Source organism: Aphelocoma coerulescens, chromosome 30, assembly GCF_041296385.1.
Source record: "Aphelocoma coerulescens isolate FSJ_1873_10779 chromosome 30, UR_Acoe_1.0, whole genome shotgun sequence".
Lineage (NCBI taxonomy): Eukaryota > Metazoa > Chordata > Aves > Passeriformes > Corvidae > Aphelocoma > Aphelocoma coerulescens.
The window spans coordinates 1,153,278-1,164,611 of NC_091043.1; the positions used below are offsets into that span (position 1 = coordinate 1,153,278).

Below are 11,334 nucleotides of genomic sequence, written 5' to 3' on the forward strand. Positions count from 1 at the left end.
TGGGATCATCCCTGCAGGACCTGCCTGGCCTGGGTCTGCGAGGGACCTCCCTGACCCCAAAATCCCGGGAATTCACCCCAAAATCCCGGGAATTCACCCCAAAATCCCGGGAATTGCAGAAAAGAGCAATGAATTCCTGTGTGTGCTGGGATTGGACTGGGATTGAACTGGGATTGAACTGGGAGGGACTGGGTGGACACCCCTATTCCAGATGTGGATACCCTCGATCCAGGTGTGAAACCCCCCCCCCCATTCCAGATGTTCCCCCCCCGCTCCCGCCCATTCCGGACTAAGGCTGGAGCCGCTCCAGACGCGGCTACCCTGATCCAGATGTGGCTACCCCGATCCAGATGCGGCTACCCCGCTCCAGATGTGGCTACCCCGATCCAGATGTGGCTACCCCGACCCAGATGCGGCTCTCCCGATCCAGATGTTCCCCCCTGCTCCCACCCGTTTGGGACTGAGGCTGGACCTGATCCAACGTGAATCCCCCCCTTCCAGTTGCGGCTCCCCCGCTCCAGACGCCGCTCTCCCGCTCCAGATGCCGCTATCCCGATCCGGATGCAGCTCCCCCGCTCCAGATGTGGTTATCCCTCTCCAGATGCGGCCCTCCCTCTCCAGATGCGGCTCCCCCGCTCCAGATGTTCCCCCCCCGCCCCGCTCCCGCCCGTTCCGGACTACAGCTCCCGGCAGCGCTGCCGGCGGCATCCCAGGAATTCGCGGCCCGGGATGGCGGCGCGGCCGCCGCGGGGCCCCGCGCTCTGAGGGTCCCGCTGGGGGCTCCGGGGGGGTCCCGGGGGGGTCCCCGGGGGGGTCCCGGGGGGGTCCCGGGGTGGGGGCGGCGATGGCGGAGCCGCTGCTGCGCCGAACTTGGTCCCGCCTGAGGCGCCGCGAGCGCCCGGGAGCGAAGAGGGCGGAGGCCGAGGACGGAGGTACCGAACCCCCCCCACCCCCAAAAACCGGGAGGGACCCCCCGGGGTGGGAAACAGCCCCCTCCCCCTAAAAGGGAACCCCCCGGGGTGGGAAACTCCCCCCTCCCCCTAAAAGGGAACCCCCGGGGTGGGAAACTCCCCCCTCCCCCTAAAAGGGAACCCCCCGGGGTGGGAAACTCCCCCCTCCCCCTAAAAGGGAACCGCCGGGGTGGGAAACTCCCCCCTCCCCCTAAAAGGGAACCCCCGGGGTGGGAAACTCCCCCCTCCCCCTAAAAGAGACCCCCGGGGTGGGAAACTCCCAGGAAGGGACCCCCCCGGGGTGGGAAACAGCCCCCTCCCCCTAAAAGAGACCCCCCGGGATGGGAAACAGCCCCTCCCCCAAAAAGAGACCCCCCGGGGTGGGAAACTCCCCCCTCCCCCAAAAAGAGACCCCCCGGGGTGGGAAACTCCCCCCTCCCCCAAAAAGAGACCCCCAAAGTGGGAAACTCCCCCCTCCCCCTAAAAGAGACCCCCCGGGATGGGAAACTCCCCCCGAGAAAGGGACCCCTGGGGTGGGACCCCCTCCCCGGGATGGGACCCCCTCGGAACCCCCCCGGTCACTTTTGGGGTCCTTTTTGGGGTTTCAGAAGCTCCGGGAATCGACCACCGGGAATCGCCCCGGGATCGCAGCCAGGAGCCCCAAAATCGCCGCGGGGAGCCCCAAAATCGCCACGGGGAGCCCCAAAATCGCCGTGGGGAGCCTCAAAATCAGCGCGGGGAGCCCCAAAATCTCTTCTTGGAGCCCCAAAATCGCCATGGGGAGCCTCAAAGTCACCGAGAGGAGCCCCAAAATCTCTGCCTGGAGCCCCAAAATCTCCACGAGGAGCCCCAAGAGCCCCAAAATCGCCGTGAGGAGCCCCAAAATCGCTTCCTGGAGGCACAAAACCACCGCGAGGAGCCGCAAGAGCCCCAAAATCACCGCGGGGAGCCCCAAAATCTCTCCTTGGAGACCCAAAATCGCCGTGGGGAGCCCCAAAATCACCGCGGAGCCCCCCAAAACCGCCTCGGGGAGCCCCAAAAGCCACAAAATGTCTGCGTGGAGCCCCAAAATCACCGCTCGGCGCCCCAAAATCGCTGCGGGGAACCCCAAAACGTCTGCCCGGAGCCCCAAAGTCACCGCGGGGCGCCCCAAAATCGTTGCGGGGAGCCCCAAGAGCCGCAAAACGTCTGCCCGGAGCCCCAAAATCACCGCGTGGAGCCCCAAAATCGCCGCGGGGAGCCCCAAAATCTCTTCTCGGAGCCCCAGAATCGCTGCGAGGAGCCCCAAAATCAGCGCGGGGAGCCCCAAAATCGCCGCGGGGAGCCCCAAAATCTCTTCTCGGAGCCCCAGAATCGCTGCGAGGAGCCCCAAAGTCAGCGCGGGGAGCCCCAAAATCGCCGCGGGGAGCCCCAAAAGCGCAGCGCGTACCTGCAGAGCCTGGAGCGCAGCAGCCGCCGCTGGGTGCTGGCCGCCGGCAAGGGGCCCGGGGCCAGCGGGGCCAGCGGGGCCAGCGGGGCCGGCGGGGCCAGCGGGGCCGGCGAGGGCGGCGCGGCCGAAGGGGACATTTGGTACAACCCCATCCCCGAGGATGAGGAGGACGCGGGGAGCCGCGGGGAGGGGACCCCGAAGCGCTCGGGGGCGGCCGAGGGAGCCGGAGGCCGCGCGGAGGAGGAGGAGGAGGAGGAGGAGGAAGAGGAGGAGGAGGAGGAGGGAGCCGGGCGGGGACGGGCCAGCGGTGAGGGGCGTGGGGGGTGGGGGGACATCGGCCGGCTGGCACCTCCCCCTGGCACCCACAGTCGCCCCGACCTTGGCCACAGTGGCCACAGTGGCCCCAAAGTCCCCGGCCCCACCCCGGGGCATCCCCCAGAGCCGGCAGCTCCCGCCCAGGACAGTGGCCCCAGTGGCCCCCAGTGGCCCCCAGTTTCCCCCAGTGGCCTCCCTGTGTCCCCCAGTGTCCCCCAGTGCCCCCCAGCGTCCCCAGTGTCCCCAGTGTCCCCCCAGTGTCCCCCAGTGTCCCCAGTGTCCCCAGTGTCCCCAGTGTCCCCCCAGTGTCCCCCAGTGCCCCCAGTGTCCCCAGTGTCCCCAGTGTCCCCAGTGTCCCCCCAGTGTCCCCAGTGCCCCCAGTGTCCCCAGTGTCCCCAGACCCTCCCCATCATTCCCAGTGCCCCCAGGACCCCCTTCCCACTGCCCCCAGACCCTTCCCCATCATTCCCAGTGCCCCCAGGACCCCCTTTCCCACTGCCCCCAGCCCCTTCTCCATCATTCCCAGTGCCTCCAAGTTCTCCCCCCAGCCCTCCCAGTACCCCCAGACCCCCTTTTCCCACCTTTTCCCACTGCCCCCAGCCCCTCCCCACCATTCCCGCTTCCCCCTGAACCCCTTTCCCAGCTCCCCCAGCGCCCCCCGCCCCACTGACCCCTGTCCCCCCGCCCCACAGGGAAGCCGCCGGACCCCCCCTCTCCCCCCGGCCAGGGCCGCCCCCTCCCCAAATGCAAATCCCCGGGGCCCGTGCGGCGCCTCTCGCTGAGGATGAGGAAGCTCCCGGAGCTGCGGAGGAAGCTGAGCCTGAGGAGCCCCCGCGCCCGCGACCCCCACGGGGCTGGGGGCTGCCCCTCGCCCCCCGAGTCCCGCCGGGAATCCCGCAACGTCATCAGCCGCTACCACCTGGACACCAGCGTGGCCTGGGCGCTGCCCCGAGCAGTGTCCGGCCGGGCCGGACATCGCAGCGACGGCGACTCCCCCGAGCTGCCCGCCAGGCCGGCCCCGGGGTCCCCGGTGGGGGTCGGGGGTCCCGGGCTGGACTTGGGGGCGTTCCGCCCTTACGGGGACCCCGCGGCCAGGGGCTCGGCCGTGCTGTCCGGGCTGGTCAGTGTCCAGCTGCGGGGGCTGCGGCCGGCGCGGCCGGAGCGGCTCTTCTGCGTGCTGCAGGTGGACGGGGCGAGCCGCGCTCGGACAGCGCTGCTGGCCGGAGGGGCCGAATTCCTGCGGCTTGACCACTGCTTCAACCTGGAGCTGGAGCGGGCGCGGCTGCTCACGGTGGCCGTGCTGTCCTGGGATGTCGCCGCTGGCCGGAATCGCCTCGTCGGCCACGGCACCGTGGGGCTGGCGCAGCTCTTCGAAGGTATGGGGGGGGGGGATTTTGGGGGGGGTTTTAGGGGGGCTGGGGGGCTCAGGGGGTTTGGGGGGCTCGGGGGGATTGGGGGGCTCGGGGGTTTGAGGGGTTTGGGAGGATGAGGGGGCTCAGGGGGATTGGGGGGCTCGGAGAATTGGGGGGATTGGGGGGGCTCGAGGGGGCTCAGGGGGATTGGGGGGCTCGGGGGTTTGGGGGGTTCAGGGGGATTGGGGGGTTCGGGGGTTTGGGGGGCTCGGGGGGATTGGGGGGCTCAGAGAATTGGGGGGATTGGGGGGTTCGAGGGGGCTCGGGGGGATTGGGGGGCTCGGAGAATTGGGGGGATTGGGGGCTCGGGGGGGCTCGGGGGGATTGGGGGGCTCGGAGAATTGGGGGGATTGGGGGGCTCGGGGGTTTGGGGGGCTCGGGGGGATTGGGGGGCTCAGAGAATTGGGGGGATTGGGGGGTTCGAGGGGGCTCGGGGGGATTGGAGGGCTCAGGGGGTTTGGGGGTCTCGGGGGTTTGAGGAGTTTGGGAGGATGAGGGGGCTCAGGGGGATTGGGGGGCTCAGGGGGTTTGGGGGTCTCAGGGGGTTTGGGGGTCTCGGGGGGGCTCAGCTGACCCCAACCCTTGGGTGTCTCGGTGCGACCCCCGTGGGTGTCCTGCTGTCCCTGTGACCCCCGCGGTGCCTCGCTGACCCCGTGGGTGTCCTGGTGTCCCCATGGGTGTCCTGCTGACCCCGTGGGTGTCCTGCTGTCCCTGTGACCCCATGGGTGTCCTGTGTCCCCATGGGTGTCCTGCTGTCCTGCTGACCCCATGACTGTCCTGCTGACCCCATGGCTGTCCTGCTGACCCCATGGGTGTCCTGTGTCCCCGTGGGTGTCCTGCTGTCCCCGTGGGTGTCCTGCTGACCCCGTGGGTGTCCTGCTGTCCCTGTGTCCCCGCAGGTGGCCGGACGCAGGCGCTGGCCCTGCAGCTGCACCCGCGGGGTGTCCTTTACTCCAAGCTGACCCTGGTGCAGCTCCAGGCCGCTCCGGCCCCGCGGCCGCCGCGCGTCTTTGGGGCCGATTTGGGGCAGTTGGTGGCGAGGGAGGGGGACCCCAGCCAGGTCCCGCTGCTCGTCCAGAAGTGCCTGGCCGAGATCGAGCGCCGCGGCCTCAAGGTGACCGGGGAGTGACCGGGAGTGACCGGGGGGTGACCAGGGAGTGACCGGGGGGTGACCGGGAGTGACCAGGGAGTGACCAGGGAGTGACCGGGGAGTGACCGGGGGAGACTGGGGAGTGACCGGGGCCAGGGGGTCACCAGGGGGAGACTGGGGAGTGACCAGAACCGGGGGGCTCAAGGTGACCATGGAGGGACCAGGGGGTGACCAGGGGGTGACAAGGAACCAGGGGCTCAAGGTGGCCAGGGAGTGACCGGGGAGTGACCAGGGGGTGACCAGGGGGTGACCAGGGAGTGACCAGAACCAGGGGGGTCAAGGTGACCACAGAGGGACCAGGGGGGACCAGAGGGTGACCAGGACCCAGGGGCTTAAGGTGGCTGGGGAGTGACCAGGGAGTGACCGGGGGGTGACCAGGGGGTGACCGGGGCCAGGGGGTCACCAGGGGGTGACTGGGGAGTGACCAGAACCCGGGAGCTCAAGGTGACCACGGAGGGACCACGGGGGACCAGAGAGTGACCAGGGAGTGACCAGGGAGTGACCGGGGAGTGACCAGGGAGTGATCGGGGGGTGACCAGGGAATGACCAGGGAGTGACTGGGGGGGTGACGAGGGGGTGACCGGGGGGGTGACCCAGGGGTTGGGGGCTGACCAGCAGGTGACCTGGGCTGGGGGATGACCGGGGCTGGGGAGTGACCAGTGGCTGTGGGGTGACCAGGACCTGGGAGTGACCAAGGAGCCAGAGGGTGGCCAGTGGTGACCCCACAAGTGTTGGGGCTGTACTGGCCGAGAGGTGACCGATGACCAGGGAGTGACCGGGACATAGGGAGTGACCAGGGCCAGGGGATGACCGGTGGTGACCGGTGGCTGGAGAGTGACCGGTGGCCGGAGAGTGACCAGCAGTGACCCCGCAGGTGGTGGGGCTGTACTGGCCGAGAGGTGACCGATGACCAGGGAGTGACTGGAACCCAGGGAGTGACCGGGACATAGGGAGTGACCAGGGCCAGGGGATGACCGGTGGTGACCAGTGGCCAGAGAGTGACCGGTGGCCGGAGAGTGACCAGCAGTGACCCCGCAGGTGGTGGGGCTGTACTGGCCGAGAGGTGACCGATGACCAGGGAGTGACCAGGAGCTGGGGGGTGACCGGAACTGGGGGATGACCGGTGGTGGTGACTGGTGGCCGGAGAGTGACCAATGGCCAGAGAGTGACCAGCAGTGGCCCCGCAGGTGGTGGGGCTGTACCGGCTCTGCGGCTCGGCCGCTGCCAAGAAGGAGCTGAGGGACGCCTTCGAGAGGGACAGCGCGGGCGTGGCCCTGTCCGAGCGCCTCTGCCCGGACATCAACGTGGTCACCGGTGAGGGGGGGACACCCGGGGGCCATCCCCGGCGGGGGAATTTGGGGGGAATTTGGGGGATTTGGGCTCTCGGCGGGAGGATTGAGGAGTGAAAAGGGGATCCCAGTACCTAAAATGGGATGCCGGGATCAAAAATGGGATGCCAGGATCAAAAATGGGATCTCAGCCCCACAAATGGGATCCCAGGATCAAAAATGGGATCCCAGGATCAAAAATGGGATTCCAGGATCAAAAATGGGATCTCAGCCCCACAAATGGGATCCCAGTACCCAAAATGGGATCCCAGCCCCAAAATGGGATCCCAGGATCAAAAATGGGATCCCAGCCCCAGAATTGGAATCTCAGCCCCACAAAAATGGGATCCCAGCCCCAAAATGGGATCCCAACCCCAAAATGGGATCCCGGCCCCACAAAAATGGGATCCCAGCCCAAAAATGGGATCCCAGTATCAAAAATGGGATCCTAGTACCCAAAATGGGATCCCAGTATCAAAAATGGGATCCCAGCCCCAGAATTGGAATCTCAGCCCCACAAAAATGGGATCCCGGCCCCAAAATGGGGTCCCAACCCCAAAATGGGATCCCGGCCCCACAAAAATGGGATCCCAGCCCCAAAATGGGATCCCAGCCCCACAAAAATGGGATCGCAGCCCCAAAATGGGGTCCCGACCCCAAAATGGGATCCCGGCCCCAAAACGGGATCCTGGCCCCAAAATGGGATCTCAGCCCCTACAGGATCCCCCCCGATCCCGTTTTTTCAGGGATCCTGAAGGATTTCCTGCGGGAGCTGCCGTCCCCCCTGGTGCCGCCCCGGCTGCAGCGCTCGGTGCTCGAGGCCATGGCCCGGAGACCCCCCCGGGACCCCCCCGGGGACCCCACGGCCCTGCTGGAGGGCCTGAGACCCCCGGAGAGGGTGGGAAAATGGGAATGGGGTGGAAATATGGGAATGGGAGTGGGAATGGGGGGTGGGAATGGGATTGGGAGGGCCTGAGACCCCCGGAGAGGGTGGGAAAATGGGAATGGGGGGGGAAATGGGGTGGGAATGGGGATATGGGAATGGGGATATGGGAGGGCCTGAGACCCCCAGAGAGAGTGGGAAAATGGGAATGGGGTGGGGATATGGGAATGGAGTGCCTGAGACCCCCAGAGAGGGTGGGAAAATGGGAATGGGGGCGGGAATACGGGATTGGGGATATGGGAATGGGGGGTGGGAATGGGATTGGGAGGGCCTGAGACCCCCGGAGAGGGTGGGAAAATGGGAATGGGAGTGGGAGTGGGAATGGGAATGGGGGGATTGGAGAAATGGGGTGGGAATGGGAATGGGAATGGGAATGGGAATGGAAATGGGAATGGAAATGGGAATGGAGGGATTGGAGAAATGGGGTGGGAATGGGAATGGGAATGGGAATGGGAATGGGAATGGGAAAATCGGTGGGACTTGGGAATGGGGGAAATGGGATGGGAATGGGGGTGGGAATGGGGGTGGGAATGGGGGTGGGAATGGGAAAAGGGGGGGCAGGGATGGGAAATGGGGGTGGGGAATGGGGGTGGGAATGGGGAGGAATTGGGGCGAGCGTGGGAATGGGAGCGGGGTGGGAACAGCAGCGGGGAAAAGGGGGTGGCAGTGGGGGCTGGAAATGGGGAACAGGGCTGGGAAAAGTGGGAAGAGGTGACCCCGGGTGACCCCACGGTGACCCCAGGTGACCCCGGGTGACCCCTGGTGACCCCGCGGTGACCTCGGGTGACCCCTGGTGACCCCAGGTGACCCCGGGTGACCCCTGGTGACCCCAGGTGACCTCGGGTGACCCCGCGGTGACCTTGGGTGACCCCGGGAGACCTCGGGTGACCCCGGGTGACCCCAGGTGACCCTGGGTGACCCTGCGGTGACCCCGCGGTGACCTCGGGTGACCCCAGGTGACCCCGGGTGACCCCGGGTGACCCGCAATGACCCTGGGTGACCCCAGGTGACCCTGCGGTGACCCCGGGCGACCCCGGGCGACCTTGGGTGACCCCAGGTGACCCCGGGTGACCCCTGGGCTGTCCCCAGGCCACGCTGCGGCGGCTGCTGTCGCACCTGAGCCTGGTGGCGGCGCTGCAGCGCTGGAACCGCATGGGGCCGCAGAACCTGGCCGTGTGCTTCGGGCCCGTGCTGCTGCCCCCGCACGCCTGCGCTCGCCTGGGCCACCAGCAGGGCCAGCGGGGCCACCAGCGGGGCCAGGGCCAGCAGCAGGGCCACCCCTCCGGAGAGGACGCGGCCGGAGCCGTGGATTTCAAGAGGCACCTGGAGGTGCTGCACTACCTGCTGAGGGTGTGGCCAGGTGAGGGGGGCACAGGTGGGGGTGAGGGGGGCACAGGTGGGGGGTGATGGGGGGGCACAGGTGGGGGGTGATGGGGGGCACAGGTGGGGGTGAGGGGGGCACAGGTGGGGGGTGAGGGGGGCACAGGTGGGGGTGATGGGGGCACAGGTGGGGGGTGATGGGGGGCAGAGCTGGGGGTGGCAGGGGACAGTGGGGGGGTGACAAGGGGGGCACAGGTGGGGGGTGATGGGGGCACAGCAGGAGGGTGACAAGAGGGGGACACACGTGGGGAGGGGCAGGGGACACCTGGATGGGGGGGGGGAGGTTTGGGGTGGACACACCTGGCCAGGTGACCGGGACCACCCCCTCCCCCCTCCAACACTGACCCCCTGTCCCCCCTCTGGCCCCGCAGCCCCCCCGGTCCCTGCGTGGGCCGAGCCGCCCCGGGGTCGCCCCCCGGCGCTGGCCCCGAGTGACCCCCCGGTGGTGGCCCTGAGTGACCCCCCGGTGGTGGCCCCGAGTGACCCCCCGGTGGTGGCCCTGAGTGACCCCCCGGTGGTGGCCCCGAGTGACCCCCCGGTGGTGGCCCCCAGTGACCCCCCGGTGGTGGCCCTGAGTGACCCCCCGGTGGTGGCCCCCAGTGACCCCCCGGTGGTGGCCCCGAGTGACCCCCCGGTGGTGGCCCCCAGTGACCCCCCGGTGGTGGCGCGGTCGCGACCGAGGGGTCCCGAGAGCCCCCCCAGCAACCGCTACGCGGGGGATTGGAGCGTGTGCGACCCCCGGGGACCGCCCGGGGACAGCGACGGCGACAGCGCGGGGACCCCGCCCCAAAACCCGCCCCAAAGCCCACCCAGAACCCGGACCCCGCCCCAAAACCCGCCCCAAAGCCCACCCAGAACCCGGACCCCGCCCCAAAACCCGCCCCAAAGCCCACCCAGAACCCGGACCCCGCCCCAAAACCCGCCCCAAAGCCCACCCAGAACCCGGACCCCGCCCCAAAACCCGCTCCAAAGCCCACCCAGAACCCGGACCCCGCCCCAAAACCCGCTCCAAAGCCCGCCCCAAAGCCCGCCCCAAAACCCGCCCCAAAGCCCACCCAGAACCCGGACCCCGCCCCAAAACCCGCCCCAAAGCCCGCCCCAAAGGCGGTTCTGGTCCCAACCCCAAAACCCGCCCCAAAACGCGCTCCAGACCCCGCCCCAAAGCCCGTCCCAAAGCCCACCCCAAAGCCCACCCAGAACCGGGACCCCGTCCCAAAACCTGCTCCAGACCCTGTCCCAAAGCCCGTCCCAAACCGAGCTCCAGACCCCGCCCCAAAGCCCGTCCCAAAGCCCGCCTAGAACCCGGACCCCGCCCCAAATCCTGCTCCAGACCCCGCCCCAAAGCCCACCCCGGCCCCCAGTCCAGACCCAACCCCAAATCGCGCCCCAAATCGAGCTGCAGACCCCGCCCCAAAGCCCTCTCCAAAGCCCACCCCAAAGCCCACCCAGAACCCGGACCCCTCCCCAAAACCTGGCCCGGACCCCGCCCCAAAACCTGCTCCAGACCCCGCCCCAAAGCCCGCCCAGGACCCAACCCCAGAGCCCGTCCCAAAGCCCGTCCCAAAGCCCGTCCCAAAGCCCGTCCCAAAGCCCAGCCCGGGCCCCTTCGGTAGCGGATTTGGGGCTGGGGGCGGATTTGGGGTCGGGGCTGGATTTGGGGTCAGAAGCGGATTTGGGGGCGGATTTGGGGCCGGGGGGGGGTCCCCAGGTGCCCTCGGGGCCCCGCCTGACCCTGAAGGATTTCGATGCCCTGATCCGGGAGCTGGAGCGGGAGCTGGGGACGCGGCCGGACGTGGGGCTGTGACACCCAGGGGACACCCAGGGGACACCCAGGGACACCCAGGGGACACCCAGGGGACACCCAGGGACACCCAGGGACACCCAGGGGACACCCAGGGGACATTGGGGACACCCAGGGACACCCAGGGGACATTGGGGACACCCAGGGGACACGGCCGGACGTGGGGCTGTGACACCCAGGGGACACCCAGGGGACACCCAGGGGACACCCAGGGGACATTGGGGACACCCAGGGGACACCCAGGGGACATTGGGGACACCGAGGGGACACGGCCGGACGTGGGGCTGTGACACTCAGGGGACACCCAGGGGACATCGAGGGGACACGGCCGGACGTGGGGCTGTGACACCCAGGGGACACCGAGGGGACATCGAGGGGACACCTAGGGGACATTGGGGACATCGAGGGGACACCCAGGGGACACCCAGGGGACATTGGGGACACCGAGGGGACACGGCCGGACGTGGGGCTGTGACACCCAGGGGACACCGAGGGGACACTGGGGACACCCAGGGGACACCCAGGGGACATTGGGGACATCGAGGGGACAGCCAGGGGACATTGGGGACATCGAGGGGACACGGCCGGACGTGGGGCTGTGACACCCAGGGGACACCGAGGGGACA

General features: G+C 68.6%; 1 protein-coding gene across 1 annotated transcript; it reads left to right on the plus strand.

Moving 5' to 3' along the window:
- The first annotated feature begins 844 nt into the window (after positions 1-844).
- Positions 845-10,711, plus strand: SYDE1 (synapse defective Rho GTPase homolog 1). The gene is made up of 9 exons (XM_068997864.1): positions 845-932; positions 1,559-2,686; positions 3,387-4,070; positions 5,006-5,220; positions 6,444-6,570; positions 7,331-7,482; positions 8,617-8,887; positions 9,279-9,679; positions 10,616-10,711. The coding sequence occupies exons 1-9, from the start codon at positions 845-847 to the stop codon at positions 10,709-10,711; spliced, it is 3,162 nt and encodes a 1,053-aa protein (XP_068853965.1).
- Positions 10,712-11,334: the final 623 nt, after the last annotated feature.

Excerpts from the sequence above, each read along its gene's own strand:
- SYDE1 (XM_068997864.1), top strand. The coding sequence starts at position 845 with ATGGCGGAGCCGCTGCTGCGCCGAACTTGGTCCCGCCTGAGGCGCCGC. Across the intron at positions 933-1,558 it reads GGCGGAGGCCGAGGACGGAG|AAGCTCCGGGAATCGACCAC; the intron begins GTACCGAACCCC and ends TTGGGGTTTCAG. Across the intron at positions 4,071-5,005 it reads GCTGGCGCAGCTCTTCGAAG|GTGGCCGGACGCAGGCGCTG; the intron begins GTATGGGGGGGG and ends GTGTCCCCGCAG.